Source organism: Gossypium raimondii, chromosome 8, assembly GCF_025698545.1.
Source record: "Gossypium raimondii isolate GPD5lz chromosome 8, ASM2569854v1, whole genome shotgun sequence".
NCBI classification, from domain to species: domain Eukaryota; kingdom Viridiplantae; phylum Streptophyta; class Magnoliopsida; order Malvales; family Malvaceae; genus Gossypium; species Gossypium raimondii.
The window spans coordinates 40,635,523-40,650,150 of NC_068572.1; the positions used below are offsets into that span (position 1 = coordinate 40,635,523).

At 36.3% G+C, this 14,628-nt stretch overlaps 2 protein-coding genes across 4 annotated transcripts; one reads left to right on the top strand and one right to left on the bottom strand.

Annotated features, from left to right (window-relative positions):
- Window positions 1–1,713: 1,713 nt before the first annotated feature.
- LOC105791449 (uncharacterized) lies at window positions 1,714–4,928 on the top strand. Of its 3 annotated transcripts, none has more exons than XM_052634648.1 (6): window positions 1,714–2,323; window positions 2,808–3,034; window positions 3,669–3,921; window positions 4,015–4,100; window positions 4,191–4,282; window positions 4,371–4,928. In XM_052634648.1, exons 1-6 carry the CDS (start codon window positions 1,979–1,981, stop codon window positions 4,625–4,627), a joined length of 1,260 nt encoding a protein of 419 aa, XP_052490608.1. In that variant the 5' UTR covers window positions 1,714–1,978; the 3' UTR covers window positions 4,628–4,928. The 3 variants fall into 3 exon arrangements, with proteins under 3 accessions (XP_052490608.1, XP_052490607.1, XP_012474969.1); XM_052634647.1 differs by having other exon boundaries at window positions 1,715–2,323; window positions 4,368–4,928; XM_012619515.2 differs by having other exon boundaries at window positions 1,718–2,323; window positions 2,835–3,034; window positions 4,368–4,928.
- Window positions 4,929–5,361: 433 nt separating this feature from the next.
- On the bottom strand, window positions 5,362–9,794 carry LOC105791450 (importin subunit alpha). Its single transcript, XM_012619517.2, has 11 exons — window positions 9,416–9,794; window positions 9,022–9,118; window positions 8,839–8,930; window positions 8,621–8,752; window positions 8,346–8,531; window positions 8,097–8,260; window positions 7,877–7,955; window positions 7,062–7,190; window positions 6,859–6,986; window positions 6,393–6,767; window positions 5,362–5,808 (listed from the first exon to the last, which is right to left on the bottom strand). Exons 1-10 carry the CDS (start codon window positions 9,638–9,640, stop codon window positions 6,395–6,397), a joined length of 1,605 nt encoding a protein of 534 aa, XP_012474971.1. The 5' UTR covers window positions 9,641–9,794; the 3' UTR covers window positions 5,362–5,808; window positions 6,393–6,394.
- Between the last annotated feature and the right edge of the window lie 4,834 nt (window positions 9,795–14,628).

Here is a 14,628-nt window from a genome sequence, read left to right on the forward strand (position 1 = left end):
TCAACCAAGTTTGATCATAATTAATTATCAACTTATTAATTTAACTATAAATTTAAATTGGATGACATGTTATACCCTACTCGAAGAAGGATACGTAGCAAGTTAGAAGGTCATTCGGACAACAAATCAATTAGTTATCAATTTGAATGTCACCCCAAGTTTTATCTCTCATCTTAACCATTCAGATAAACAGGAAACACTTATTGCTCCGGGCCTCTAGCCTTCTGTTAAGAATGTGGTATCGTTGGCAAGATTTGTACTGTTGTATTAGAATGAATGGCAAGATTTCTCCCATCACAAACATCCTCATCCCGTCGAAGACATTTGTCCGACTTGTTCCGTAATGATGGTTAGATGCCAAGTTTAGCACATTAACACCATTTTTCACAGGACTCCCGCCTATAAATATCCCCAATAATGAAAAAGAAAGGATCGACTCTCCAAGCATATAAACCTATACTCTATCAACTTAGCCTTCATACTCTCTTCACTCTCACTTTCTGTAACCTCCGTCTCTTTACCTCGACTGCGTAAACCGACCTCTGTAACCACCACCACACTTTCCTCCATATTTCCTCCTTATTCTTGTTGTTATCATTGAATCAACAACATACATCTTTTATATATATTGGTCAAATTTTGTTTCTTGATCCTTTTGATATAATCAAATTTGGAATTAAGTACTTTAATGTGAGATAATTTAGTCATTTCTATTGATGTTTTTTAAAAAGTCACGTCAAGACTTTAATCCAAATAAATTAACCATGTAAACTATTTGAACTAATTAATAACATTAATTTATCTAAAAAGTAAATGATATTATAAAATAAAGATATCAAATTATGTCATATTAAAGTATAGAAATTAAATCACAAATTTGAGATAATAGAGGATCGAAATTATATTTTGACATAAAATATAAGAAAAGATATAACAATAATGTAAGAAAACTAACTTATAAATTATTTTATTAAAAGTTGGAGGGATAAATTTGTCCAAGTTTGACAACAGGACACGCATTTGCCACTATACCAATAACTAATTAAGGCAAACGTTTTAATAACTGAATTAGTATTTAAATCAATCTGATCAAGATTATTCGTTTGATTGTTGGTCTAATAATAATTAAATAAATATTTAAAAATATTAATATATATATATATATATATAACTGGTACTGCCATTTTTTGTCTCGATTTCTAATTTTTTTTTACCAATTTCGAGTAGTTCAGTTAAAAAGTAGTTCAACCCCTATGTCTAGATTGTCCAAGTTTGACAACGAGAAAAGCATTCGCCACTATGCCAATAGCTAATTGAGGCCATTGTTTTAATAACTAAATTGATAACTGAATCAATCAGATCAAGATTCTTGATTTAATCGTCGGTTTAATAATAATTAAATAAATAATTAAAAACATTAATATATATGGATGCTACCGCCATTTTTCGTCTTGATTTTTGACCTTTTTTTATCGATTTCGGGTAGTTTATTAAAAAGTTATTCAACCCCTATGTCCAGATCGGTATACTAGCTAATTTTTTTATCCAACTAGTTTGATTCCATTCAAATAAGATATATATAGATTTTCTAAAATAAGAAAAAAATAATTTTAGTTATTTAATAAATGAATTAAATAATTCTCCGTCCATATTATGCTTGGAATATAAATTATTAATTTTAGTCGAGGGAGTAAAAGGGAAAAAAAAGAAGGGAGAAATTCATAGACGATGGAAAAGAAAGCAGCAGAAAAATAACGCAAAGAGAAAATAGTGATTGAAAAGGCATTTTTGGTTTCCTTTTAACTCTCGTCCTCAAGTTTTATACCTTTTAAAACCCTTACAAAAGCCTTTAATTCCCTCTCTATCCCTTCAATTTCATTGATCCTCCCCACTTCCCAGAAAGCTTTAAAACTTTTCTTTTGAGCAAATTGTAATTTTCATTTATTTCTTTCATTTTGGGTTGAGATTTAATTATAGAATGTCAAACTCGGGCGGGTTCGCGGTGACTCGAACTCACACGGAAGACCGATTCTACAACCCGCCGGCGGTGAGGCGGCAACTGCAGTTATTACAACAACAGCAGTTGGAGAGGCAGCAGCAGCAGCAGCAGCAGCTACACAGAACGTTGCAGAAGGAGCTACGGAGACCGTTAAAAGATGAGAGCCGAGTCAACTCGGTCGATTCACTGGCTGAGTCACGGACGGATTTGGACGAATCTACATTGTCCGCGGCGCAGTCATCGCCGGAGGTTGCTAGTTTGACCAATTTGGATCGGCTCATGGAATCGGTCACTCCTCTTGTTCCAGCTCAGTGCTTCTCTGAGGTATTCTTAAAAAAGAAGGAAAGTTTGTCACTAAATATAAGTACTGAATATTATATTTTGAGTTTTGTTTAGCTCTATTTGGTAGCTGAGAAAAAAAAAAGCAAAGCAAAGTCTTGGAGAGTTGATTAATACTGTGTTTTTTTTAGGGCCAACCTGAGATTAAGCTGAGATAATAGATAGTGTGATAGAAATAATTTTCAATTATTTTTTTAGAAATCCAATGTTTAGTTTATTAGAAATTCCAACTTGTAGAGAACATCCATACTTACTGCTAATTAATGGTGTAGGGTCTTAGCTTTATAATGACTTGCATTCTTGTGATCCTAAAGTGATGAAGAAGATTTAAAATTAATCATGTTTCGAACAACATTGTTGAGTATTGTTCTTGGAAATAAAAGAATCATTGGTTTTCTCTGCTACTTTTTTATTTCATTAATGATCAAAAGCTGAGTAGCTTAATTGGCAATGCGTATTTTCTTTGAAGGAAATTTCCTCTTTTTTTTATTTGAAGGCAAAAATGAGGGGATGGAGAACTCATGAAGTAAATCTACACCCGTATTTTTGTCTCGGTGACCTATGGGAATGTTTTAGTGAGTGGAGTGTATATGGAGTTGGAGTGCCGCTATTGTTGAATGGGAGCGATTCCGTTAAGCAATACTACGTTCCTTCCTTGTCAGGCATACAGTTGTATGTAGATCAACATAGGCCTAGGTAAGCTTCTTATGCTTCCTCTTGATATTGCGATGATGTAATTACTTGAATTCATTGTTGATATATATAAACTTTCCCTTATTGTCTGGCAGCAAGAACCTTGAATGCCATCTTTAAATAGCCTGATTGTTTTAAGCATGCTTGGCTGGCTTTCCTGCATTAGACGCATCTATTTAATTTGAGGAATAATCCGTTTTTTAAGGATTCTGTATGTTAATTTGAAATGATCTCTAGTTACCTTGTCTTTGACAAGGGAATATGCTTCTCATACTTGTTTTCTATTGAATCTTGAAAGTTTGTACTTTTATTCACTTGAAATAATGGTTGATGTTTTATGACAAATCTGGCCTCAACAAAGACCACAGGCCTGTTTTCCTCTCACCCTTCCTCTGACATTATTGATAGACATGATAATTGCCTTTCTCCTTAAGTGATTTATCTCCAGCTGCTTCCAGGCACTACTTCTCTTAATAAGGAATACCAAATTGTTAAACCTAATTCAAGGCATTGGCTCACCTGTTTGCAACTTAAGAGCTATACATGTGATTTTAGATAACATGTATAAATACACTGTGAAGCTTTTGAGTTGCCTTCCTGTTAATTTTGCAAATCTGACTATGTATTGAACTATCAGGAGGGCTAGTGAGGATAGTGATGTCGAGTCTTCAAGACAAACTAGTAGTGCTGGAAGTAGTGACTGTGAAATAGACAGGAGACTGAAAGGCGGTGTTGATGGAGCATGGGAGAAGCACAACTCCCAGGGGACCAGTAAACCTCCTACGAGTTCATCTAGTGATGAAATGGAGGTTGGCAAATCACCTGGCCGTTTGGTTTTCGAATACTTTGAACAAGAACAGCCACATCACCGGAAACCTTTATATGACAAGGCAAGTTCATGTTAGGTGGTGATGTAGAATGTTAAGTTAATGTTTGTTGCCCTGACTTGGATGCTTGTGGCACTTATTTTTCTGACCCAACAGGTTTCAAGTCTGGCATCTCAATTTCCAGACATCAGGATGTACAGGAGCTGTGATTTATTACCAGCAAGTTGGATCTCGGTGGCTTGGTAGGACATCTTATACTTCTAAGGCTTGACCATGTCTCTATTCTTTTAAACTTACCGTGAATGTGTTTTCGGTTATTCGATTTTGGTTAGGTACCCAATATACAGAATACCTATGGGTCCAACCCTACAAAATCTGGATGCATCATTCTTGACCTTCCATTCTTTGTCGACACATTCTCAAAGTACATTCCTTTCCCTCTCATTTACAATCATGAGCAGGTTACATTATGTGCTGTGATGTGTTAAAAATATTATTTATTTTTACAGCAGTTACAGGTAAAAATCAACTCCATTCTTCTGCTTCTAGCAGCAGGAAAGTATGTGGCTTTGATGCATCTTCACAGATCTCTCTACCTGTTTTCGGTTTAGCATCCTATAAGTTGAGAGGCTCGATTTTGACTTCCAATTGTTCCCAAGAATGGCAGCAAGCGAGCTCTCTGTTACATGCTGCTGATAATTGGCTGCATGGTTTACGAGTCCATCTTCCCGATTTCCAGTTTTTTGTATCGCATAACTCAAAACGGTGATTACAAAGGTACCTTAAATTTTGTAACTGCTCTTTTGAGTAGTCGGAAGGCGGATGTGTTCTCATGTATACCGAGTCCAAGTAACTACGATCAGCTACCTGGAATTTATATCCCCACTCAATTATTTTGTCGTCCGTCACCGGTTCGAGTTCTATGATGCTTGTGAAAACATATAGGTAGTGCAAATGTTTTATAGGCAAAAAAGAAAAAAAATTAAGCCCTAGCGTTGTTGTGGCCTAATTGTTAACATAGAACTTTTTTAAAATTATAATTCAGATTTTATCTTTATATTTTAATTGCACCATTGGTTTTAGAAAAAAATTCAGGACTTCTATTAACTATTGTTATAAATTTGGATTTATCCATAACTTTATTTAAAAAATTAGATATTAAATTAAGTACAAAGAAATAAAATTTTACATTTTAATATGGGAGAGGGTACCGACTGTTCAACATAGCCGTTCCTGTGGTGGCAGCCAAAAACGCAAATCTTATAGCGAACAAAAGTACGTGATTAAACGGGTATATAGTGAATTAGAATAGGTTAAGTCGATAGATGTTACCAATTGATTTAATCAACTTTTAATATAGTATATATTTTTTTTTAATTCATCACTCGATTCAAATAAGTTGCTTGAAACCTTTTAATTGCTATTCGGAATTTTTTTAACTTCACACGGTTGGGGTTTCCAATATATGAACTCAAGTTTAAGACACCCGTACCCCAAGCGAAGTGGGAAACCATGTGTCGTTTTTGTTTTTGTTTCTAAAGAAATCATACATTACATGAAAAAGATAAATAATCCCTTCTCAAAACTGATATTGGTGGCTCTTTATGATCAGAAACCACAACTACCCACTACAGTGAAAACAAAGACAAACATATATGTATATAATATATATAAAGAAAAATAAACTCACCCTTGCATCCAGTAACAAGGATGCTGTGAAAGAATTTTAATTACCGTATGGAGAAGTAAAATAAGTATTTAAACGGTTTTACCAGACACTCTCTCCTCGAACAATTTTACCATGATGGTGTGTCATTCACCCGTCTTTATTGAGATGACTTCTTAATCACACACTTTGGCATCACTTCAACTGTATGTGAATACCGAAACCAAACACCGAGATAAAATACCCGACCTTAATCCCCTTTCCTACTACTCCAACCATGTGTCCTGCGAATTTGTAATCATGTAAGGAAATCTTCTAACCAAGACAAGAAACATGATGGTTGTCGTATAACATGCAACTCACTAAGAAATTAGGCTCTGCAATAATCTAATCGTTAAATAAAAAAGGTATTTTCTTGCGTATTAAACTTTACAAGAACCATCAAGAGGATAAAATAAGATCTCAGAGCATGGCCATATATAATAAGGGTCTAAATGAAACACTGGCGCTTGCAAGCTACTAGCATTCGACTCAAAAAAAACTTAAACTCGATTCAGTAATTATCGAGCTGAGCTCAAGCTTAGTAATATTCTGCTCAAACAGCTCACATGCCTTGAATATTACAAGCTTAATCAAGCTACTTATCTCAAGCTGAGCTCAAGCTTGATTGAACATCTATTTTTAAGCTTGACCCAAGTTTCAAGTCAAGCTCAGCTCGGTTCAATTACACCCCTAGCCGTATAATCTCTCATACATTTAAGGAAACATTTATCACAGCCTACTGTCTGGTTTATGAGAAACGCTACTTTCCTAACAGACTGAGTGGATTGTTTGGGAAAGGTAATCAGACGTATATTCAAATGCGTACCTTCAACTGAAATTGAATCCACCAGAAGGAACAGGAAGTTGATTGCCTCCGAATTGGAACCCAGATTGAGAAGCATCACCAGGGGGTAATGGCTCATCTTCTTCTTCCACCCAATATGTTTCAAGAATCTTTACCGCCTTCTCATAGATTTCATTGTTGTCATGACTCTGGAGGTTTTCAATCTTTTCCAACCCCTCAGCATCATCAATTAACTGGGCATAGAGATTGACCTCTCCGGTGTGACCCAAATTTTTCTCAGCTACCCCAACCTTCAGAATGTTCTCAAGGCCTTCTAAACAAACTGTCACAATTCTTGGGTCTGGACAGTTTAGAAGATCGCACAATGGCTTAATGCAACCTTGGCTCACCAGGAACCTGGCAAACCAAAAACAAAAAATCATTTTACCGGATCTTGTTCTCGTATCAAGAAGAACCCTAGAGAATGATTAAGGCAAAGAAAATATACTTTATCTGTTCGTGGGTGCCGCCGGAGGTAGCATTTGAAATTGCCCAAGCAGCTTCTTTCTTGATTTCAAACTCTGCGTTTTGAAGTAGATGGACTAGAGGGGCAAAAATGCCAGCGCTGATTACAGCCTGCAAAGGATTTTCAAAATTCATGCAAACTGGGTGAAAAGACTACAGTTGAAACCTAACAAACCATCAACATACCTGTATCTGATCTACATTTCCTGCAGTGATGTTTGAGATGGTCCAGCAAGCTTCCTTCTTGATACTCTTTTTATAGTTACTTGTCAACAGGTTCAGAAGGCATGGAAGGGATTGGTGGTTTATTATACACTGAAAGGGGAATATAATGAAGCATCACTATACTGAAGAAGCACAAGGCAACCTAAAGTAGTGACACGAACACAAAAACTGCATTCCAAAGAAAAGCACAAGGAATTGTCCAAACAACTGACAATTCTGTCTAATCCAAATGTAACTTAAGGCATAAACCAATTCACCTCATAATATGCCAATTAACCAAGACCAAGAGTACATTAATCATATGCCAATCAAGAAGCCAAACACAAAATATGATAGAATCATGGAAGATGTGCAATTTATTTCTGTCTACACTCATTACATGCATCAAGTCTCTTCGGCTCTATATGCATGTCAAATGTTAATTGAAACACAAGAGTCAATCTTCAGCAATAAATGCCCGGTTTCAAGTTTTCTAGAAAAATTCTTTAAAATAAAATCTAACGGAAAAAACAATGCTAAAGTCAAGGTTCTGAACTCAAAAAAGGGTCGGAAATATCTAGCTAGCCAACCTGAATAAAGGACCAACGGATTCTACATTGACATGTATAGACATTCTGTCAAACTAGTGCTAATAAAAAGATAGAACTGTCAATTTTGAAGAATTATGATCAAGTCAGAATTCATTATTGAATGTTGCGTAAAGTCACAAAACAAATTTGAAGAGGAAGAAATAACAGTAAGGAAAGTAACAAATCTGCCAAAAACGAAATCCATACCTGAGTCTGCATATCATCCCCTGTAACAATATTTCCAACAGTGCGAAGTGCAGGAATTAGGACAGTTGGGGATGGATGACTGACAACAAGGGGCAAAATATGTAAGAAGATATTCAAAACAACTAGAAATCAAAAAGCAACTGCTAGGGGAGAAAATAAGGAAGAAAACACATTGAATCAGAAATAATTTTGAGAAAAGGGAAAGAAGTGAAGCACTTACAGCAAAAGCTCAACAAGTCGAGGGCAGACACCTGAATCAATAACAGCTTGGATTTTATCATTAGTACCATCTGAGAGATATGATAGGGCCCAGCATGCATCTGTAAGGACTTCCTCATCATTTGAATGAATAAGGCGTTCAAGAGTCGGCAAAGCTGGTCTTGTCTGCTTATTAAATTTCAAAAGCACCATGTATTAGCAAAAGAGTCATAACAACTCCAACATTAGTGTTAAAAAAAAAAAGTCAAACCTGCTCAAATGAAGGCTGTGGTTTGCCCCGACAAAAGTTGGATAAAGTCCAAGTAGCATTTCGCAACATAGAGAGCTTTGCATGATCATTGAATTGTGCCAACAGTGGCATCAATGCCCCATGGCCAAGGACCAGGTCGCGACACTTAGGAGAGTCTCCAGCAACATTTCCTAATGCCCAAACAGCCTATAGTTCCAAACGAATGACACCCCATATGAGAAATGCAAATAAACTGTACAAATGAACAAAGATCACTTGCAATCTGCAACACATACCTGTTCACGAACATCATCAGTTGGAGAACCTAGGAGTTTAACAAATATAGGGACAGCTCCATGATCAATCACAACCCTGGTGTTATCTGATGTCCCTGAAGCAATATTTGTGAGAGCCCAAGCTGCCTCAAACTACAACCCAAAAGAACAAACAAAAACACTTAAAAAAGATGAAGCGATCACAACAATAACAAATAGACCAAGAAAATCTAAATAACCTGAAGCTGTGGGAAGTCATCCCTTGCAAGGAACTCAACAAAGCGAGGAATAACACCTGACTGTACAACTTCGTTGATCGGAGGACTACGTTCTGCAGATAAAATAAGAATAAGAAATAACATCAAACTTACAGAGCTAAAAACAAATTGTATCAATCAAGAACAACAAAACAATTTATCAACCTATTGATAGCAGCTTTCTGAATTGAGTAGTTGCCTCAAGCTGCATATTCCTGTCATCTGACCAAACACCCGCAACCATGGCGGGAAGACTTTCTAACTGCAATTACATTATAAACGCACCAAAATCATGTTAAATTCAATAGTAAATAAATACATAAAATCAAATATTGTTCTTTATTGAGCCTTAATAAAATCAGTAAATTAAACAAGTATTTTACTTCATTTAATTAATATAAGTTTGAGCTACCTCCTATTTATAAATAAATATATAAATTAACCAATCGAGATAAATCAATTGCCAATCAACTCAATGCAGAAATTCATGCATAACAACTTAACCCTAGTTATCATTCATGATCCGACGGATCAAAATCAATTAATCAGAAGACAATACCGTTTTCTCGGACCCGGCGGCGGAAGAGAGCAGCTGCTGTTGCTGCGGCTGTTGTTGTTGAGAGAGAAGTCCTTCGCGGCGTTTCTTAAGAAGGTTTTCTTCTCTCTTGTTCTTTCGGATCTCGACCATGTTGTCTTCTCTCCTCCGTCGGCCTTCCTCCGCATCAACCGCCACCTTGTACCTGTTCCGCCGGACCTCCGCCCTCGCGTTCGGTCTTAGAGACATCGTCGATTCTTTATTTATTTATTTATTTTTACTTTCAATCTGATGGAATCGCCGATTAATTCACAGTCGATGTACGATTTCTGGGAGAGTCGATTGGTTGTTTGAGAAAATGATAGAGCGAGGAGGGGCCGATTAGAGAGTGATATGGTTTATAGAGGATTTCTTTTTTTAAATAATTAGTTTGAAATTATTTATTATTTTTGTGGTGCAATTTGGGCTTTGATGTTGTGTTAATAACAACGGTGCCACTGATTTTGAATTTGAAAGTTTTGGATCCTCTAACGTACCCATGCCGTTATTGAATCCAGCTCATTTTTGCATATTTGAAATTTACTTTCTTTATTTTTGTTCTTAGGTGTCTTTCTATTTTTTTTAATTCTTAAATTTGGGTCTAATTGTTAACATCATTGATTTTATTTTATTAATTAAATTTATTAGTATGACATTTTGAAATTAAAAAAAACACATTTGATAGCCATGTAATAAAAATTATAGTAAACCTGAATTTAGTAGAATAATTTTAACCATGTTAACAATTAGACTTATATTTCTAAATCCGAAAAGTAAATATACTAAATTCCTTAAAATAAAAAAACTAAGTTTTAAATATAAAAAATACACGAGCTAGTATATTTTGGGCTAAATTAAACAATTACACCATTTTTTTAATTATGCTTATATGCCGTTTCTTTTTAAAATTTAGGGATATAGTCCGTTTTTGAAGAGAGAAACGAAAAGAGCACCCAGCTAGACGCACTTTACCTCAACGTTCAAATGACAGTTGGCTGAGCAACAGTAAAAAAATTTAAAAGGGCCAACGGTCAAATTTTTTTACCTATAAATACGCCCTTAAAATAATTTTTTCCACTCACATCCTATTCTCTCAATTCTTTTTAATCTCCTAACTCTCTTAACTTTCTCAATTTTTTCAAGTTCTTGTTCAAAATTTTTCAATATTCTCATTTAAAAATATTACTTTTTTTAATTATTCCGTATTTTATTCGTTCCGATTAAGTTTTCACGAATGACAACTTCTCTAATTTGTTTCAATGACAAACACCTTTTCGTCGCTCAAGCGATAATGGTAAGAAGAAATTTTAATTTTCGTTATTTTCAATTAAGTTAAATTTAAATAGTTTTTTATAAATTAAAATATTTTTTTGTTATTATAAATAGGCAGATGATCATGTTTTGGAGGCATTCATGCATAATTTGGCAAAGCCTCCAATCACTGAAATTCGTAGTTACTTGCAAGAAGCGGGATTTTTGCATGCATCTCGCTGCTTGGGGCTGCAAACTTGATCCTAGACTTATCAGCGTATTGGTGGAAAAATGGAGGCCCAAGACACACACTTTCCATCTTCCACATGACGAGTGTACAATCACACTAAAGGACGTGACGTTACAACTTGGTTTACCAGTGGATGGGTCGGTTGTCATAGGAGCAACAATTGTTCCCGATAAAAAGGATCTTTGCATAACATTATTGGGAAGGTCTCAAACAAGTTTGATGGCGACCGAATATCGATGAATTGGTTGGCGAAAAAAATTCTATAAGCTTCTTATGGATGCGACCGAGGTCGTCAAAGAACAATATGTCCAGGAATCCATCCTTCAGTTAATTGGGGACATTTTAATGCCTAATAAATCTTGAAATTTGGTACACATAAGGTGGCTACTACACCTAATAGACTTTAAAGAATGCGAAAAACTGAGTAGGGGATCATCCGTGCTGACCATGTTATACCGAGAATTGTGTTAGGCTACGGAACCAGATAAGATGTCAATCGTTAATTGTCTGCTTCTACTGCAGTCGCGAGTCTAGTGGCAACTACCATTTCTATATCTCTGAGTGAACGACTCATACATGTTTCTTTTGATGATAAGGTAAAAACTATTTATTAATAAATACATAGTTTGTACAGTAAATGTTTTTATTTATCATATGTTTGAACTAACATATCGCTTTTATAGGTGAAACCATAGACCGAGTTACGTGGGATTACCAATGAGTTGAAAGATATTAGGCTGTTGTCAGATCAACGCTTGGAAGCCGATGTTAGTTACTTATTCTTTCGAACCTATATTAATTACGCAATAATTTGTAAACTAAAATTTCATACATAATGTAATTTACAATTGTGCCTTTCAGTTTGAATGGATGCCATACGTCGACAACGATATGCATCCCGCCGGAAGTGTTGGCCAATCAAGGGATGTGGGATGTAATTGTGTCGTTGAAAGTGTATGTGATGGTGGAAATGCAAGAATCAAACCGGGTGATGCAACAGTTTGGGTGGAGACAACAAATTCTGCCACCACCGTGAGACTTGAAGGAGCTGTACAAGGTGGACATGTGGGGGAAGAACGATGATGATTGACGAGAGATGCACAATGAGTGAATCGAGGCTTGGGGTCATAGGATGAAACTCTTACCTATCTACGAACCACTGTTCTAAGTGGACACAGCAGTTTGTTTGGAGTACTTGTCGTGGTTCAGAGTCACTAGAAAGTCATATATGCTATCAGTGGAGGCAAGGAGTAGGCAACTTCGTCAGAAGAGGCAACGACGACCACCCCAACAGCAATATTGAGCCAAATGTAGTTGCATGCTTGGTTCGTCATTGGCTCCACCCCAAGAAGCGCCACATATGTCTACGCAATATCCCGATTAGTTCACTCAACTTGTCCCTATTCATTTCACTAACCCCATTTTTTTTACAAGCACCGCACAATGTACCACCACCGTACGTGTCTGGTTCTTCTGTTCTCGTAGATACATGTTTTAGGCCACCAATGTCCTTCACATTCTACACCTCTATGTCGACCCAAATACCGACGTATGCACCATCACCGATGATGACACTGATGTAGACACCAATGCTTGAGTCAATACCGACGTATTCAAGTTTTCTTGCACCTTACGATTACACGCTGATAATGACACAAACATCCCACATGTTATTTTTTTATCGGAGTGGGTTATTGGCACAACCGTCTGTCGGTAGAGTGGAAGATACATGATGAAAGGCTAGGATGACACGACACTCGTGTACGAAGGAAGACGATGGAGGCAAAGATGAATGCGAACACGAAGATCAAGACAAAGACTAAGATGAACACAATGATGACGATGGAGATGAACAAGAAGGTGGGGGTGAAGGCGATGATGACGAGGACGATGCAATGAGAAAGTTTATAGGTCTGCATATTCGGTTGTGCCCAAAAATCCTCCTCACGAGTGTTGTCCACTACCTTACGGCACACGTTCTTCCCCATGACACGATTAATGTATTTTTTATTACTACTGCGATGTAAATATATATGACATAAATAAAGAAACCATAGATTTTCATTCCAACATTATATTTGCCTTCGTTACATTCTAAACTGAGTTATGTGTAAGTTAATAATAAAAACAAATTTTGAACACCAAAATAGTGGAAGCATCGTATTGAATATATTCTTTTCTAAAAAATAATGCTATCGATGAGTCCCCAAAGTACCCCTCAACATAGAACATGTTGCCTCTATATACTCCGAGTTTTTACAATACTCGCATAACCTTTGTTGACTATCCTTGTCCTGAATATCCATATTGTTCTGTATCTGGGTGGTATTTGGGCAACCTTTTGGGACGCGACGTAGGTTCATGTTCAGTGCCAACTCGAATAGCACGCTAAACACTAGTGGCCACGTACTCTCATCTGGGATGGGTGGGAATTCAAGACTCCATACTCTATGCATGCATTCTAGACTGTATACATCATTGATGTAAGACGTGTACTCAATTTTTAGGTTCACACATACGACAATTATATGTGCGCATAGGAACTGAAGAGCTTGGCACCTCCCACAATTGCATGTCCCTCCTGTTAGGTTGACACGATATGATGCCCCTAACATGTCCTAATTTGGCCTAGCATGCTATGTGACTTGAAATTCCCGGTTCCGACGCAAGTGGCACACTACATACATAGTGGTTGCTCTTGTCATAGTTCACCTAATTCCTTTTATTACATCATCACACTAAGTATGGCTGTCTGCTATCTGTTTAGCGTACGTCGCTGCCCTCTTTGGAAACAATGCAGTCAGATGAAAGTTTGGTTCTTTTACAATCGAGGTTATCGGGAAATGATGTGTTTCCTTTAGTACGAAATTGATACGATTTGCTAAGTTTGACGTCATGTACTCGTACTGTAAACCCCCGTCATACGATTGCGTCCACTGTTCAAAAGGTATGTTGGCAATGTATGTCACACTATAGCTGTGGATGGCACCCAAGTTATTTAAAATTTCATTAAAAGTATGTTAGACGAGCTTGTAACTTGTCGAGAAAAGAATACCAATGAATGCAAACAATGAATGAAATAGGGTACAACATGATGTTAGAGTATGCCCAAAGATCAATCATGAGATGGTTGTAATAACATACTTGATTTATCATGTTTATTAATATAAGGCGTTACCATTATTTTCTGTTTTTTCTGTGTGTATAAATAAACTGTTTTATAATAATATCCTGAGAATAATATGATTATTCTTAAAAGATCCTTAGTCAAGTATTATTGTTGGATAGGATAACGATAATGCATTAAGACTAACATGCAGTTGATTGATGATAAAGAGTTGTCATTGATATGGAATGTCAGAATCGATGCATGAATATGTGTGTTAGAGAACAACATATTGGATTGATCCATTATGAGTATGTTTCTTGGATTATTATGTAATTTTCACGACATTACTCATAGTGATTAATATTTATATGATCTTCAGACTTAAGATCATCATAATCCCAACATCGTGAGTAGTATATCTTGATACAGTCAAACGTACACCGTAACTGGTTGTTCTATAAAGGCTGATGTTGGATATACCACAATCGATGTAGAGGGATATGATTGGTCGATATAGAATAAGTCCCTCCTACATAATGGGAGTAAAATCTTAGGCCACTTGATTAAGTGAGACTAGAAATACATGGC